The 18978-nt window shown below is 46.1% G+C and overlaps 1 protein-coding gene across 2 annotated transcripts in view; it reads left to right on the top strand.

Annotated features, from left to right (window-relative positions):
- The window catches only part of ntn2 (netrin 2), a 61695-nt gene extending 43147 nt beyond the window's left edge, over positions 1-18548 (top strand). For both annotated transcript variants that reach the window (XM_080788494.1, XM_080788493.1), the window contains exons 4-7: positions 1878-2027; positions 7012-7065; positions 13240-13314; positions 13548-18548. In XM_080788494.1, coding sequence (XP_080644620.1) covers positions 1878-2027; positions 7012-7065; positions 13240-13314; positions 13548-13924 — 656 coding nt within the window. In that variant the 3' untranslated portion in view covers positions 13925-18548. The remainder of the gene's footprint in view (positions 1-1877; positions 2028-7011; positions 7066-13239; positions 13315-13547) is intronic.
- The last annotated feature ends 430 nt before the right edge of the window (positions 18549-18978 follow it).

Here is an 18978-nt window from a genome sequence, read left to right as displayed (position 1 = left end):
GGTGACCCCCATGCTCACCCTTACCCCACCCACCAGACCAACAGGTGGTAGAGTCCTCAGACTTCTCCGTTTTGGCGGGAAAACAAGCAACCGTCACATATACAGTAAACACATTCACAGCTAGTTGTGGGAAGAAACCCTGGCATGTTAACAGCTGCCTTTTCCTGGCAAGCCCTATCACAAACTGTTGGGTTACCGGGTTTTCCCCACAAAGTGTAATTTTGGCCTTTCCTGTCATGTCTTTATATGCTCGGACAATTATGGCCTATCACCTTACGGTTGAGTAACGCAGTTTGCTTTAGTAATTTTGCAATAGAGCGTGTTTGTTTTCTACCTAATTAAAATGAAACTAGGGGGAAAGAAAGAGCGTTCCCCTTGAGTGTTGGTGCCTGTTTGTTTTGGGCCAGGCTCCACCAGCGATCACGAACACGATAAGAGAGGGCCTTTTTCTTTACTGAGCTAAGGCGAAGTTTAAGACCAAGGCACTGTGTGGCCTTATGTTTTCACCAGACAAAGATTGAAACAGTTTGTCTTCTGAAGAAAGATGCATGAATGGATGCAACATTACTGGATGTTGCATTTCGTCTTATGTGTCGGCTGTGAGCATTGTTCGTAGTTTTGGGCCAGACAGTATTGTATAGCACTGTCTTTGACTCAAGCTCTGTTTCTCTTGCTCTTCTTCCCCTTTGCTCATACTATCTTACTCACCACTCACTCACCATACTTCCTCTCTCTCTCTCTCTCTCTCTCTCTCTCTCTCTCTCACACACTCTGCAAGCATATTCTCTTCACTGACAACTTGTAAAGCTCTCTTGGAAGGCATCGAACTAACAGGCCACATCTTGTATTTAGCAGCTCTTAAAACAGACCTCTGAATTGCTTGAGGTGGCATGGACGGGTCGCCCGGTGTACCAGTAACGCTCGTAAAAAAAAAATGTCGGAGCGACAAGACCTGAGTCTTGCTTGTTGCTATTGGCGTTCACCGCCCGCGGCAGTCTTCAGGCTATTTTCTTTCCTTTTTATTTTTTTTGCTTTCCGGGAAGCGATGAAACAGCAGGCCACAAGTGTGTCACGCAAGGCAGGAGCCATCCGTCACTTAGGAAAAGACCATCTCCACAGTGAAGAGAGCAGGGTTGCCATGTCTGCTTATTATAAGCGACTGCTTATTATACTTCTTCTTACTTCTTGGGCTTGTAAATATTGGTAGTTGCAGGGTTGCGGCTTATTTGGACTTTATTCCTTATGTTGTTTAAACCAGTGGTTGTCAAAGATTTTCATGTCAGGGCCCCTCCAGGGCCCAATTAATATGTATCTAAAAATATATTTTTTTACCAGGTTTTGTGGCTTTCTCACTCACTCCTCTCTCACACACACAGCCACAGCCACAGCCTCACAAATGATATGTTCTTTGTCACTCGCACGCACACACACACACACACACACACTTGCTAGGCCCTGCATGGTGGCCAGTGGTTCCCAAGCACCAGATGCACGCAGGGAACGAGTCTGTTCTCTCTTGGATCCTGACGTCCAGAGCAGAACTGGCTGTCCCTGATGTGTATCTGCATGGTGCCTGGGGCTCCTTGCCTCTTGCCAAGTCCACTGCCCTGCCTCCAATGTTAACGTGCTCCATGCAATAGCCTTGTAATGGTGCTATAGTTGAGCTGCTGAACATTGTGTCGCCAAATGTTTTTTTTTGCAGCAAATTCAGCATAACAGTTTCAGATGTGTTTCGAAGGTGAACCACAGTAACATCTTTCTTTCTCTCTTTTGTCTTGACTCCCTTTTTCCTCTCTCCCCCCCACGATCCTGCACCCTCCCACCCCGTGTCCTCTCAAATCCCTTTTCCGCTCATCCCACACCCACCCCCACCCCAGCCTGTGACTGCCACCCGGTGGGAGCGGCGGGCAAGACATGCAACCAGACCACGGGCCAGTGCCCCTGCAAGGACGGCGTGACGGGCATCACGTGCAACCGCTGTGCCAAGGGCTACCAGCAGAGCCGCTCCCCCGTGGCCCCGTGCATCAGTGAGTAGACACACACACACACACACACACACACACACACACACACACACACACACACACACACATATGCCAATAAAACTCACTATGTTCCACACACATACTTTATATACACTCATCAGTCATCATCACATAAGCACACCACACAGGACTTGACTGTGTTAATACACGCATGCACGCAGTCACGCACGCACATACACACAACTACAGATATGTCTTGTTTTCTTCCTGGCTTTGCTTGGTTCAAAGTGGTCACACCTTGTTCCACGGTGTGCTAATGGATCCTCCAGCAGCTATGTGGGCCGGTGGGTCATTGTCCACTCAACTTCACACTACAGCAAAGGCAGTGTCCTGCTTTTGCAATCAGGAACTAAAGCTAAGCCTATGAGGTCACACAAACATGAAAGCACGCACACTCTCACAAACACGCGCACACACACACACACGCGCGTACGTACGCACACACGCGCGAGCACACACACACACACACACACACACACACACAGTCTGCGGGCAGGACTCGTAATCCGACCACCAGTGCTAACGTGTGTTGTTCACCAGAGCGTGACGGCAGTGAGGGCCTCTCTGTTCCAGTGGCCCCAGCAGTGGCACGCATACACACATCCACACACACAACCACATACACACACACACATACGTACACCCACTCTCCCCACCCACCGTGCCCAGTCTGCCCACCTCAACCCAGTGTTTGTATCCGTGTTGCCATGCCCACAAGGGGGCAGGGCGCTGGTTTCATTCTTCCCCTGTGGGACTGTAACAGCGTGATCAGCGATGCCAGCTTAGACGCGCAGTACTGGCCACAGCCGCCATTTTACCTGACCTCAGTGACCTGCCAGGGAAACTATCACGGCAACCTCACAACACACACATTCACCAAAAGACTCCTACAGCATAGACTCCACAGCAGTGTAATGCATTAGTATTCTAAAGACTCCTACAGCATAGACTCCACAGCAGTGTAATGCATTAGTATTCTAAAGACTCCTACAGCATAGACTCCACAGCAGTGTAATGCATTAGTATTAGACTCCTACAGCATAGACTCCACAGCAGTGTAATGCATTAGTATTAGACTCCTACAGCATAGACTCCACAGCAGTGTAATGCATTAGTATTAGACTCCTACAGCATAGACTCCACAGCAGTGTAATGCATTAGTATTAGACTCCTACAGCATAGACTCCACAGCAGTGTAATGCATTAGTATTAGACTCCTACAGCATAGACTCCACAGCAGTGTAATGCATTAGTATTAGACTCCTACAGCATAGACTCCACAGCAGTGTAATGCATTACTCTGCCTTTACACTGGCAGCTACAATGAAATGAAAGCCAGCGACATGAAGATACAAAGATGACGTCCGATGTTTGTACAGTAGCTGCTACAAAAGTCACAACGGCTACAAAGCTCCAAAAAAGTTGAACTGGTTTCAACTTCAGCTACAAAGATACAAGCTACAGATATATATTTGATCTCCTTTGTGTCTGCCAGTGTGAATGCAGCATTACAGTATTTTAGAATCTGTGTTAAGTTCTGTTAAAAGGGCAAGTGGCCCAGGGCACTGTTTCCTAAACAGTGGGTAGGGACCCATTTGTGGGTCATGGCACAGACCAATTTTTATGGGTCACGACACAACATTAACAACTTACATTTTCTTTCCCTACATTTATAAATATAGCTATATATATTATTTTTTTCAAGTATATATGAAACAAACAAACAAACAAATCAAAGAAATGTAGATGTAGAAATAATTAAGTAGTAGAAGTAGTGAAAATAACAGAACTACCGTACATGCTCCCAACGTGGTGTGAAGCGGTGTGTTGTACGCTTGTAGATCTGCTATTTTCATTAGTTTTGGTCCCATGTAGGAAAACGTGTAATCTTGTTTTTGGCTCTTCACCTGAAAAGTTTGGGAACCACTGTCCCAGGAGACACTTCCTGCATGCACTTTCTTTTTGAAGAGCAGTAAAGAATCCTGATTCCTGTCTTTTTTAAAACCATAATTTAGGTCTAATAATCTGTGTAAAGCTAGCCCTATACCAGCAGCGTTGTGCAATTGTTTATGAATAAATTAGCCAACCCATAGAGTTGGAAAGAATAGAGTGAACGCTACTCTAGAGACTAATGCCATATACCGTCTGGTTAGGTTTCCCCCCCCTCAGCCACTTAAGGCCTATTGTATAGGTTGAGATATGACAGTGTTGCGTGACAATAGCCGATTTACAAGGTCACACAATGCGTCACCATCTTTGCGGAAATGTTTGCACACAAACATTTTTAGAAAATTCCTGCGTATAATGACATGAAAATAGCGACGCCAGAAAGCGGTTCAGAGATACGCGCCAGCCAGGACCTCATCTGTGTTCAGAGATACGCGCCAGCCAGGACCTCATCTGTGCGATCCTTACCTATGAGATAAGACATCAGTAAATGTTTCATCGCCTGCTATTGATTAAGTCGGCGGCCTGGTGGATTCGCATGGCTATTGTTAGAGCGCAATGATAATGTTTTTAGACAAGTCTAAGAACACATGCTCCCGCACGGGCCAAGTCGTAAAAACTTTGGCTAAATTGAAACATGCCCCTTGTTCAACTAATGGGACGGCGTGACGTAAAGCCTGGGACATGTGGGGAGGATTCTACTGGTGATTCTCTTGTTCAGCTAATAATGGGACGGCGTGAGGTAAAGCCTGGGACATGTGGGGAGGATTCTACTGGTGATTCTAATGGGACGGCGTGAGGTAAAGCCTGGGACATGTGGGGAGGATTCTCAGACAAATGGAGATCAGTGTGATGGACAATTCATACTCTGTCTTGCGTGTGCGCGCGCACGCGCCTGTGTTTTGCTCCATAATATATCCTTATTTGATGGACACGTCTAGTTTGTCAATGTATGAAATAGACCAGTGGCCCAGCACACACAGGCATGTGGAACGGAGGGCAGCTTTCCACCACACACACACACACACACACACTAAAACCCACTCCAGAAACACCCTCCGTCTAAGTGAACCATACCATGCCTCGTGGCGCCGTGCCAAGCTGTGCCACGTTGTAGCATGCAGTGCCATGTTGTTGGTCACACATGCTGCTCCGGAGCAGATGGCTAACGGGGGCAAAGAGGATAAAACCACTGTGGTTCAAACGCTACCTCACCATCCAAAGACAGCAGAGAGAGCACTGCGTGCGTGCGTGCGTGCGTGCGTGCGTGCGTGTGTGCATGCGTGTGTGCGTGCGTGCGTGCATGCGTGTGTCAGCAACCCATGTGTTTGGACATTGGAGGACATGGCTCCATACCCATGTTTGGAGGCATTATGCGGAGTGTTTATGAAATCGGCTCATGTGTTATCAATCAGGTCTTCTCCCCCCACAGGCCCACACACACACACACACACTCACTCAACAACACTGATGGCGAAGCCATTAAGCAGCCAATTAGTATGATGGCAGTGACCCTCATCTGAATTCCTCTTTCATTGTCCCTTCTCTCTTCAGCAAGACGTGATCACGAGGTCCCCGAGTGGCTTCCAGCAGCTGCTCTTGTCTTTACCAAGCCCAGCGGCCTTGTTTGTTTTTGTCAGCAGGGTGGGGGCGTCCATAATTTCACAGATCCAACTGTCTGCCTGCGCTTCAGGACGCCTCTCTGCCCTCCTTATTTCCTTCCAGCCAGACCCCCGCCACCTCCGCCCATTCACATAAAACGGGCAGTTCCAATCAGCCTGTTTATGTTAAAAGTAGCAGGCGTGTTGCTAGCATTAGCATTTTTCCATTACAGAAGTGGCATACGATTAGTGGTGGATGTCCTGGAGGAATTCCACGAGGCGAGAGGCGCTTTATAGTTTTGCCAGCTGCGCGGGCACCTTGCGGGGAGGATGGCATCTGTCTCAAGACACCACAACCAAACACGCCATCTGTCTGTTTGTCTGCGCAGGCTTCAATGCCGATTGCGCTGCCACGAGAGAACCCCTAATCCAGGCTACCCGCTTTTTCCATGTATTAAATGTATGAGCAGCAACTCATTTCCTACAGTGAGAACATGGATTCAATAAGCTTATTCTTTGTATTCCGTGTGTAACCTTTATAGCAGTGAATGATCAGCTGCTCCTTGTTTATGAAGGTACTGTTTGTAACCAAATACAAACCCTATACCATTCCATTTGGTCGACCGTACTCATGCTATTACTCCTGGCCTAGAGCAGGTGACACCTGGGTGTCAAATAAAAACAGGACTTTTGATTTAGGCACTGTCCAATACACAGACATAATAACCAGCAGTTATTTATACATTTGCATAATAGTCTGTCCTATCCAACTACGCCAAGTCCCCCTTCCCAATCTGTCTTCTGCTCATATTGTACTCAAATTGTACTCGGAACATTTGAAGGTTGTCCGCTAGATTCCAGAGCATAAAAATGACACCCAGAGCATTGAATCAGTCCATGGAATGCGTTGGTTTATTTGAGACTGTCTTTCCTCTCACCACCAATAAGTGCCCCTGTCAGTTGGCTATGTTTATCTAGCAGCAAGCACGCATACAACACTGATGTGCTATATCATGACGCCTTCCCTCTTATTATGAGAAACGGATGCTATTTTCATTCTCACTAACTTCATCCTTATTTATACTTTGTTGTGACATCACCATTGTACGACAAAGTATAATTTAGGATAAAATGTGTGTTGGTGTGTGTTGGTACAGTGCAGTACAGTGTCCTTCACTGTACTGCATCCTACTTTTCTTTCGCTGTTCATCATATTTCAGTATAATATCCATGGCCTTCCCATGCCCTCTTTGAAATTACTTTCACCAAATTCAGACATCCTTCATCTTGTTTGACCACACGTGCGCATTTAGAAGGCACGCGGCCAAGCCACTTACACCATGTCTGGACCAAGTGCACGGGCATAAATCGTGCCAATAAACGTCGGCTGAATGTTTCTTCTCGTGTGTGTGTTTCAGAGATCCCAGTGGTCAACCCCACCGCCGTGGTGAGCAGCACAGAAGAACCAGCAGGTCAGTATAATACATACGCACTCGCTCGGCTTCTCCCCTAACTACCACCTGTTTATGAGGGGGAAAGAAATAACATGGTATTTAATATTTCTGGGCTCGGTTTTTTATGCTGTGGATTGTGGAATGAATATTAATGGTGGGTGGGTCCTCTGTTTGATGTTTTTCTTTTTTTTTTCTTTTTTTTTGCGAAGAGAACGAGTGCTCTGGAGCCCGGGAGAGTGTTTTCCATTGTCTTAAAACCTGTGTTCTTGGCACGCAGGGCTTCCCGTGAACCATTAGAACCTCAGCGAGTCTCGGGCTCTTCTAGCTTCGGCTCTGGACTGAGCGGTCGGTCGCTCCAGCTGCAGATTGAGGCCAATGGAAACGCAACACAAGTGATTAGCCGCAGTTTAGCCAAGACACCCTGGTGGCGAAGGGGTTGAGTTCTGAGGCGTGACTGGAGTGTTAGTGACTGACTGTGAGGAATTGTTTTTCTTTTTCTTTTCTTTTTTCTTTTTAAGATGTGTTCTTTCTCTCTCTCTCTCTCTCTCTCTCTCTCTCTCTCTCCCGATATATAGGCTCCGCTCAATTTCCATACCCCTTTATTCTTCATTTAGGTGCCGTTTGATTTGAATGGTGGTGTTGATTTGGAAACGTTGATTCATTAGCGGGTTTACAACATAAATCAACACCTTGCCCGGAGATCCGTACCTCCCACTTTGCCGCACAACACCTCTCCGCAATAAAAGGCTTGGTTCTTGGTGTGGAGGCCCTGGCTAAAATACGCTCTTGGCTTCATGCCTCCTTACATCTCAAATGTTAAATACAATCAGGGGTGTAAGGGGTATAGGCTACGGTTGGAACTGCATGCCTAGTAGCATAATGATGTTCGTTTAACTCTGTTTAACCTCTACGTCTTTATACCTTTCAATCCGGGACAGCACCTGTGTCATTTTATATACATGGCAACATTCTTTTTTACATTTTTATACTTTTTTTTAATTTAGGGGTTAACCCAAAGGATTTTACAGTGTGACTTTGAGTGGCAGCCAGCCGCTCCTAAGCGCAAGAGCCAATTAGACCAAGCAGTTGATCAGCTGAGCATAACCATCAGAAATGTGCTGTGACCCCCCAATGCTAAATGAAGCTTAAATCGTTCCTTTTTTACTGCACGTCACATGGGCCTGTGAGCCCTTTTTCATTCAAAGTGTTTTATTCCCTGGGAAAGTGTTGCAGGCGTCTGATGAACACAAGGTTCGCTCATCGTCGATTCACCTCAACACTCCTGAACATACCAGATCACCCCCCACCCACCCACCCACCCCCCCATCCTTCTCAGCGTACAGCCGCCATAGAAGCAGCTTCACCAGCATGTAAACCCAAGGCCCCAGAATGTCTCACTGCCGGGGGGGGGGGGAGCGGCGGACGCAATTTGTCCTTGTCATGGCATGGTGACAGCGGCCGGAGCGAACAAGGGTAACCGGAGCCGCCGAGGCAATTGTGTGTGTTTTCAGTGGGCTGGTCTTCTGGGTCAATGGACGATTCACCAGGGGCTTTTCCAGGTGAACGGCCAGCAGTAAGTAACTCTTCATGGGAACACACACACTGGCGTGCAGCCAGCATTTCACCACTGATAGCTATGGGCTCGCCACTGTATATCACAAACATGCATGGCCATTCTTGTTCACAAACATATTACACACGTGCACACACACGCGCAAATTACACAGGCATACATACAGTAAGTGACAGTGATCTAATGCGATTCATGCACTTAGGTCATTCAAATGCACGCATGTCATGCTCACATGCGCCTTCGGATGATAATGATCTGCAAATGAAACCACACACCAGCCCATAATGAAAGAGGCCTTTTACATGGACTCCATGATATTTAACATCACATTTAAAGCCTGTGAATGATGTACATACATACTGTACGTACATGTATGTTATGCACACACGCACAAATCCATCCATCCACACGCACACCTCCGCACCCATCCACACGCACACCTCCGCACCCGTCCACACGCACACCTCCGCACCCGTCCACACGCACAAATCCATCCATCCACACGCACACCTCCGCACCCGTCCACACGCACACCTCCGCACCCGTCCACACGCACAAATCCATCCATCCACACGCACACCTCTACACCCGTCACATACACACCTACACCCGTCACATACACACCTCTACACCCGTCACATACACACCTCTACACCCGTCACATACACACCTCTACACCCGTCACATACACACCTCTACACCTGTCACATACACACCTCTACACCCGTCACATACACACCTCTACACCCGTCACATACACACCTCTACACCCGTCACATACACACCTCTACACCCGTCACACACACCTCTACACCCGTCCACATACACACCTCTACACCCGTCCACATACACACCTCTACACCCGTCACATACACACCTCTACACCCGTCACATACACACCTCTACACCCGTCACATACACACCTCTACACCCGTCCACATACACACCTCTACACCCGTCACATACACACCTCTACACCCGTCACATACACACCTCTACACCCGTCACATACACACCTCTACACCCGTCACATACACACCTCTACACCCGTCCACATACACACCTCTACACCCGTCACATACACACCTCTACACCCGTCACATACACACCTCTACACCCGTCACATACACACCTCTACACCCGTCCACATACACACCTCTACACCCGTCCACATACACACCTCTACACCCGTCACATACACACCTCTACACCCGTCACATACACACCTCTACACCCGTCACATACACACCTCTACACCCGTCACATACACACCTCTACACCCGTCACACACACCTCTACACCCGTCACACACACCTCTACACCCGTCACACACACCTCTACACCCGTCCACATACACACCTCTACACCCGTCACATACACACCTCTACACTGTTCCCTTTCTTTTAACCCTTTCTAGTCCTATAGGGTTATTATTGGAAACTGCTGTTTTCTTATTCTCTCTCTCTCTCTCTCTCGCTCTCTCTCTGGCTAGTAAATTCTCCAACACTCTGATATATGGCCAAGCTTCCTCGACATTTTTATGAGTTCCTCAGCCCCCTCTTGCTCCTTTCCTTCTCCTGCCCTGCTTCCATTGCTTCCTCCACCCCCACCACCAGGAAAAGAAGAAGCAACGCATTTTTTTCTAATTGCGTTGATTATTGTAGTTAGCAATCACTTTTATTTGGTTTGCTTTGGAAAGCTAGTGCAACTTCTCCCCGCATGCACACACACCTCCTGAGTGGTTTTCCTTTCGCAGGCAGTGGGACCGTGGATACCCCGGCCCTTGTTACCGGCCTGAGGTTTTTGGATTTCATGGCCCCTCGAGAGCACAGGCAAGACGCTGCGGTTGTGGTTGCGATTGCGTGTCCCCTTGAAATGCTCAGACTCGTTGTTTGCACTGCATGGAAATTATACCTTTGTAGCGCATGGTACATTGAGAACATGTCGGGTCATCAGGTTCTTCAGAGGAATGCCTTATATTACCCTTTGGGTAATATAAGTTCTATACGGTATATAAAATAACCATTACTTACAGTAATTCCAGTAGTGGTTCAATTTGTAATAAAAACAGAGAGAGGGGGGGGGGTTCTTCACCACTTAAGACCTATATAGCCTACTCATTTGTATGAGCTTGTATTTTTTAATTATTGTTATTTTATTTGTTTTGTATTTCTTTGTACAAATAAAAGCACCCCCCCCCCCCCCCCAGAAAATCGAACACTAATTCCAGTGAATTTTCAGAGCTCATGTTTTCATTGAGCACTAACACAGAATCGTTGCATAGTTACAGTTAACATTACAGTTACAGTAGTGAGGGCACATCACAGAACATATGCACAGGGCTCAGTCCTACTGAGGGCAGCCACTCTGGTGTACGGTGTAATTTTACTCTGCCATGTCGTATTCTCTCAGCGGTGTTTCGTGTTAGCTATGCTATCACATCTGAGCGGTGTTAGCTCACATAATGTACTCATGCTGTCTCCCACCACTTTAAAGTTCTACTGCCGGGCCCTAAACCAAATTAGTCACCATTAATCTTGTGTTTAAGTGCTCAGCTTCTGCAAACAGCCCAGTGCAGCACCCACATGTTGCACACTGTGCATTGTTCCAAACCTTAGTGTAGGAATGGCGGTGTCCTAGTGTGTAGAGGGATGTCCGCCCCACTGATAATCACCATATTTCAGGGTCATTTTTAGACCATTTGGATAGATGTAACTGATGCCTTTCCTTAGTCTCACCACGCATCACTGAGGCGTTTGCACGAGCTCCGTGACTCCACGACTGCCCGTGGAGATGCTCAAACGACGGCGGTACGAGCCAGCCCTCGGCTGTGAACGTCCCGTACAATGTGTAACTTTTTGAAGCAAGCCAGTGCTGAAAACGAGCGTGTGGTTTTCAGTTCAACTTCCTCTGCGTGAATACAGGCCAACAAAACGAGCAGCAACCGATCCAGCAGGTCCGTCAAATAAAGAGATCTGGAGATCTGGGATTAGTGCAGCCAAGAGTTAAGAAGTCCATTCCAGCCTTTCGCAAACATAATTGGAACACCTCTGTCTTCTGAAACGCTTCATCGGGTCTTACCAATGCTGCTGATCCCCAGTGGTGCAAAGTAGTAAAGTACATTTACTTAAGTACTGTACCTACAATTGTACTACAATTTTGAGGTATTTCTTGAGTATATCTATTATCCAATCTCCAATACGTGTACTTCTCCTCCACTACATCTTGGATCCAAATATTGTACTTTTACTCCACTACATTTATGTGAGAACTTTGGTTACTAGTTACTTTGTACGATCTTGTGGGCATTGTGAGCTTGTAAATCTGCTATTTTCTAAATATTTCTATACATTTGAAAACTTGAAATGGGACATTCTGCACAATGAGTACTTTTACTTTTGGTAGCCTACTTTAAGTACATTTTGATACCAATACTTCTGTACATTTACTCAAGTAAATGTTGAATTCTGGCCATTTACTTGTAACAGAGTATTCCTATATTGCAGTATTGATACTTTGCCTTAAGTAAATGAGTAGTTTTTCCGCCACCGATGGTCAGCTAGGGTCAGTGTGTCCAGTGTGTGGTCTCCATCGTCATGCTGGCAGCCAAGGGCCAGCCAGGGCCTATTCACCTCCATCCAACCATGACCACTTCCACCGCGCTCTGTCTTTTCTCAGGCCCCCAGAAAACATGTCAAACGGAACACTTTTTCTCCTGCTGGTATGTTTAAATTGCCTCCCGAGTCACCGGGTACTGCGGGGGCTTTATGTGTCATTTTGTCGGAGGTTGTATTTTACCCCCTCCCCCATTTAAAAGAAAAAAGAGAACCGGACCAAGCCCAACATTTCTCTACTTTCAGCCAGCTCCAGTTTATCTTGGAGCCTTCGCTGGTGTCAGTAGCAGGTCTGCGTTTGTGTTCACATGCATCCCAAAGTTGTTTTATTAGACAAACTCTGGTCGTCGAAAAGACATTTAAATGAAATGGTATATAGAAGCTGCACTATTTTTGTGTTTTGTTTTAGGAAACAAATGAAGCAAAAAAGGGCTAGATAAATATGTGTAATTAATATCCTTTCAATAAGCATAATTAAAGCTTAAATTGTGTGTGTGTGTGTGTGTGTGTGTGTGTGTGTGTGTGTGTGTGTGTGTGTGTGTGTGTGTGTGTGTGTGTGTGTGTGTGTGTGTGTGTGTGTGTGTGTGTGTGTGTGTGTGTGTGTGTGTGTGTGTGTGTGTGTGTGTGTGTGTGTGTGTGTGTGTGTGTGTGTGCGTGCGTGCGTGCGTGCGTGCGCACTGCTGTCCACCCTTAGGTTAAAAATGCATAGGTTACACCTTAAGTACTGCAAGACAACCCTAGTACCCCATGCCATGGCAGTAAAACGGTTCTAATGTGTGAAAGGATCCTCAGAATGTAACCATGCCATGATATTTCTCATTGCAGTGTAAGTGAGTGAGTGCCCTGTCATGTGTGTAATGAGTATGACGGCTCCCACTGTGATTGTCAGCAAGTGTCCAATGAGTCAACGACGGTACTGTTTTGTTCACAGACTGTGAGTCCTACTGTAAACTGTTCACAGACTGCGAGTCCTACTGTAAACCGTATTGTAAACTGTGTTCACAGACTGCGAGTCCTATTGTAAACCGGTGAAGGGCAACCTCAAGATCAACATGAAGAAGTACTGCAAGAAAGATTATGGTAAGTAAATACGGTGGACTGATTGATGTGTGGGAAGGCTCCTCTGATTGTGTCATACAGCAGGGGTCTTCCGCCAAATTAATGAAGATCCATAGTGAAAAGAATAAATGAAAAAAATGCTAACACAAGAAAAAGTTAGATGGAGATTTTGGGAGGGAAAAATAAATATTTGTAGGGAAAAAATACTAACGTTTTTTCCTTGTTTCTTATTTGTCTGTGTTATTTGTGTGCAGCGGTCCAAGTGAACGTGCTGGACATGGAGACGGTGGGCGACTGGGCCAAGTTCTCGGTCAACGTGGTGTCCGTGTACAAGAGCCGCGGCGACCCGCTGAAGCGCGGCGACAACATCCTGTGGATCCACATGAAGGACCTGGCCTGTAAGTGTCCCAAGATCCAGATGAGCAAGCGCTTCCTGGTGATGGGCGGCGCCGAGGGCGGGGCGGGGCCGGGGGTCGGGCCGGGGGGAGGAGCCACCAACGCCGCGGGGGCGGAGCGCGTGGGCCTTCTGGCCGATAAGAACAGCCTGGTCATCCAGTGGCGGGACGTTTGGACGCGGCGCCTGCGGAAGTTCCAGCGCAAAGAGAAGAAGGGCAAATGTGGCAAAGCGTGATGGGAAAGCAGCCCCCAGCCCCCCGTTCAGTCCCCGACCTTTCAACCCCGTCACGCCCCCTAAACTTGACCCTGGACCCTGACTCTACGATGTCCTTCCTAGCCCTAGGTTATTTGGCAGGATAGGACCCAAGTTTGAACCTTTTTGTCCACTCCCCCTTCCCCGCCGCCCACCCCACCCCAATTCCCTGGTCTCCAGTCATCACGGGGACACTGCACATTACAAAGACTGCATGTACCTTGCCTGTTTTAAGGACCACTTTTTGTGTATATTGTATAATTATTTTCATTTTAATTTTTCAAGTTTTATCACCTGAGTGTCACTTGTCTTTCTCTCAACTGGTCTGCCTTCAAAAGGGACCATTAAAAAGGGTATGAAGTGTAGACAAAAGCAGCATCCTCTCCATTGACTAGTGAGTGAAAATGTCCACTCCTCCTCAAACTACCTGTCCCCTACCTCCCCAAATGTTTCCAGACTGATTTTCCCCAGCCGTGTTTTTTCTTCTTTTCATATTCACATGCCATTCAAAACGTTTCATTTTCCATTCTCTGAGGATTTTCAAATGATGGGGGCGCTTTGTTGAATCTGAGAGAGAGATTCATTTCACCGTGGCCACAAAACTACAACCTTCCAAAAGATGAACTGGACAAAGTCCCAAATGTGGCTCCCGTTGCATGTCATTGTCCAAACAAACCTGACGATGTCCGGAAAATTGTGGGCTAAAGTGAGAACCTCTTGATGTTGTTCATGCAAAAAATACTGGGCCTAATCTGGCTCGCCTCTCTGAAGTAGCCTTCATGGGTCATCATACATGACAGAAACAACCTTGGCCCATGAGGACACAAGCCAAGGGCTCCCTGAACGGGGACATTTTCCACAGCAAACCTCAATGTCACCTCCTCTGCTGCTGCCACCAGAGAACCCTGACGCAATGAACTGCCTATAGTGACGTTTACAACTGCAAATATTTCATGCCACTGCTTATAGTAGAGTTTATATACCCGGTGTAGTGACTTCTTGGGGGGGCACTTGGCGCATTAGTCTGACATCCCGTTAGTCCAACTGCGTGGCCGGTTAAGACTCACACATGGCTTCCGTGTGTGGTTAGGGCTTAGCGATAGTTAGTATGGGGCTCTATGGTCGGAATATTGGGTAGTCGGATTATTAGGATGTCGGACTAACGCTACACACCGAACTTCTTTTGTCCATACCATTACCCCTGCTATGTCTTTACGTGTTAGATTGTCCTCAACTCAAGTCCCTCTCAGGAGTGGGACATGTACAGTATAGTCAGGCATTAGTATGACTCAAAAGTATTTCTTTTTTGTCTTCTCGTCAGAAGATCTGACGCAGTGGACCAACTGACCATATTCACACTCAGGGGTTGGGAACCCCCATCTCTACACAATGGGGTTTCTCAACATCCTTAGTATGAAGTGAGAACAAAATGGCCACGAGTAACTATGGTGAATGATTTGCAGTGCAAAACAATACCCATGTTTCCAACTAAGGACACATTCTGCTTTCTGCATAATGTCTTCCATTGTTTGGTTGGAAAGTGGTTGCCCAGATGTTGTCGCGTGATGAATGTCAAACTTTATTTCTTTTAATTATCTGACCATTTTCATGATGTGTCTATTGTGACTGGCAGGCTGTTGCTTGCCAAAAAAAGAGATTTAATTAAAATGTGAGTTCCTTATTGTGCAGTAAAAAGAAAACAACAGTTGGATAAATGACATATTCACATATATCTCTAGTTTATATTGACAAAATGAATGAGGCTGGAAAGTTCTAAGCACTCCCTCATTGTATTATGACGTGAGAATATTATATTTCAATCTTCATGTGCTTTTTTAATGTTTGCATGTTTGTGGGGTTTTTTGCCAGTTTATTATTTTTTAACAATGTGAAATTTACAGAGTGCAGACCAAGGACTAAACCAATGTCAACATCACAACCCAAAGGAAAACTACCCAAGTCATCTCCATCTCTGCCCCAACACAGTGCCTGTCATCCATTGCCAAATGAGCATCGTCTGTTTTTAAATTGAATTAAGAGAATATGGAAGTCAGGAACCACGAAAAACCACAGAGAGAGCCGTCTGGTTGCTCTCATAGTCTCTATCTGCCTTTTGCCGTTATTTCATTTTGTAAAGCGCATTACAATTTATTTAAACCGAGTACAAGATAAACACACAAGTTTGAGGGGTATGTCAGGCTAGCCTAGCCGTCAGTGTGCCGACAGGCATGTTATGCTAGCTAGTGGTTCTGCTCCCCTGAATGGCCTGAGTGGCGGTATGTTTGGTTTGTCGTTTGTCCAAAAGTGTCTCTCTACTCACCACCTTATTTCTTTCTTCTTTTTTTTTTACTTAACCAATATGTATTTTGTATCTTAGATATATGTGCCACTGTCACATGTCCAAAATCCCCCAAGCTCTTTAGGTCTTGGTCTCATGCCCGAATGTCAAAATGTGAATTCATACAGTCACATATGCAAGCATAGCCTATGGTGTGATTGTAACCGCTTCTGAGATTAAGTCGTCAAGTTAAGAATGTGCGGTAAAGGAGAGCATGACTCTCAATAAACAATAAGCTCGACATTGTTTACCGGAAGAGTTGTCAATGCGAAAATTGAGGATATTTTAGTATTGGTAATTTGTTTATTTCTACATCAACATTTTGATCCAACGGTCCGACGCTACTCGCCATTGCACAATTCCCACAGATGGAATTTCACAAAAATGCAGAACCAAACAGTCAATTATTGATGCGTTGGCCCTCCGTGGCAGCCTGTCTAACAGGTGCTGTTACAGTAGTGGCAGACTTGCCTTGGTATGCGAGTATGGCGTGGGACACTATGATTGATGTTGGGATTCCGTGTCCGCGAGGCCTCTCTCCTCTCAACGGTGTCCATGCTGCCCTCTCACTCCAGTCGGAATCAGGAGTCTCACTGGATAGAGCAGTGGTTCTCAAACGCTCTTGTCTCAGGTCACCCCTGTAAATAACTTGTTTCATCCAAGGCACCCCTGAATTACATTGTTACTTTATACAACCTCACATTTCTGTCATATGTAAATATGTAAATCTCTCCCCATAAGATACAGTATGTGTCACGAGGAAAACTTGAGATAATAGTAGTTTCCATTACGACAGATGCTTGACATTTAACCACTTGAACCCTGCAGCATCCCTATTCTGGGGGGAACATTCACCAAAAATAGCAGATCTACAAGCGTTGTGAGCTTTCTTTGGCAAGGAGGTTTGGTGGTCTGTATTACTAAATATAGAGGGTTTAAGTGGTTAAACTGAAGTGACATTGATAAGTTCAAAATATGGCACCCCTGGCCTAGGGTGCCACGGCACCCAATTTTAGAACCACTGAAATAGAGGCAGCCATAGCACTTTTTAATTTACTTCCTGTGCTTGCTTGCTTTGCTCCTCTTTGCATCCCACCATGAATATATTGGAATAAAGATAAGACGTTGGAGAGAGCCAGATGTTGTTTAGCAGGGTGAAACATAGCCCCTCGTGAAAGCTGTTTAGTAAAACCTCATAGTGAGAGCCTCCCTGTCGTTTTACATTAACAAGCCAAACAACTTGGCAGCGAAACAGAGACTATAACTGCCGCGCTTTGTTTCTCCCCTTCACAGTATATTTATAACACTCACAGGTGTGTGTGTGTGTGTGTGTGTGTGTGTGTGTGTGTGTGTGTGTGTGTGTGTGTGTGTGTGTGTGTGTGTGTGTGTGTGTGTGTGTGTGTGTGTGTGTGTGTGTGTGTGTGTGTGTGTGTGTGTGCGTGTGCGCGTGCGCGTGCTTGTGTGTGCGCGTGCGCGTGCTTGTGCGTGTGCGTGCGTGTCTCATTAAACATGATATGAGTAAACAAATGAGTTGCAGGTGAATAGACAGCTCCAATGTGTTGGATGGTTCTCATTTGAAGTCCTATCATCAAACATACGTTTCCCGCTTTTCTTTATGGCCTTTGTTTTCTATCTCACACTTTTTCAACACACTTGCCTTGTTTGCTAAACCGTGGCACATTCCCCATGCTGTAAATATGTACGGAACTGCCTTTGCCATTTAAGCTTTTTGTCGTTGAAAAAGCGTCGCTTTGGCCTGAGATGACTCGACGTGTATGGATGTACAAAGCAGATGATGTTATGTGGATGCAGAAACCAGAAACATATGCTTTTGTGATCATGACCCGAAGCTGTGGTTCAAGTATTACACAGAATGTATTCCTTTCAGTTTTCCGTTGCCAAACAGCGCCGTTCTAAATGACTATGAGGAGAGCTGACACGGGCTGACTGGACCCTCTGCTTTTCACATAGAGGTTTCACAGATGGGAATTGACCCAACAACCCCTACTATACATTCTGCTTTGTTGTATCATTTATGGTTGCAGAATAATAGTACACTCATAAAACAAACATTGTCCAGAATGTCCACCTGCCTTTTCTTTTTCTTTTCTTTTTGGGAGGGGGGTGGGTCAATGGGTTCCTTTCCCCCCAGGCCTGTTCATCACTTGTGTTATTATATCGAAGTCTTCCCTGTACATTTTCCTCTGATGCAATGAACCACTGACTTTTTAATCGTGAATGATAAAAAAATAAATTATTAGTTAATGAGCCTTGCGGTGATTATTTATCTCTGAACGCAGCTAGATTCCTTCAGGAAAGTATGTGAGATTGGTGTGTATGTGTGACAGTGTGTATGTGCGTGGCGTGCGTGCGTGCGTGTGTGTGTGTGTGTGTGTGTGTGTGCGTGCGTGCGTACGTGCACCATTGGAAACAATATACAGTGTGCATACACTGCTCTTATAACAGTGTTCTTAATAAAATCATGGGTTCTATTTAACCACATGAACCCTAGCATCCCTATTAGTGTCCCTATGCATGATGGGTATGTCATAATGGGCAAGCATTCTGCAAAAAAGATTTGCTGAAAATATCGCGTCTCGACCCGCTGTAAGCTTGTGGATGGGCTATTTTCGGCAAAGATATTTGGTGTTGAGGGGGAAAAAAGAGTGTAGACCCTTATAGGAGACCCTGGTCATCG

This window comes from Protomyctophum bolini (assembly GCF_963924005.1).
Source record: "Protomyctophum bolini genome assembly, chromosome: 18".
Classification (NCBI taxonomy): Eukaryota; Metazoa; Chordata; class Actinopteri; order Myctophiformes; family Myctophidae; genus Protomyctophum; species Protomyctophum bolini.
Note: the sequence above shows the minus strand (reverse complement) of the source record. Positions and strands in the feature narration are given on the sequence as shown.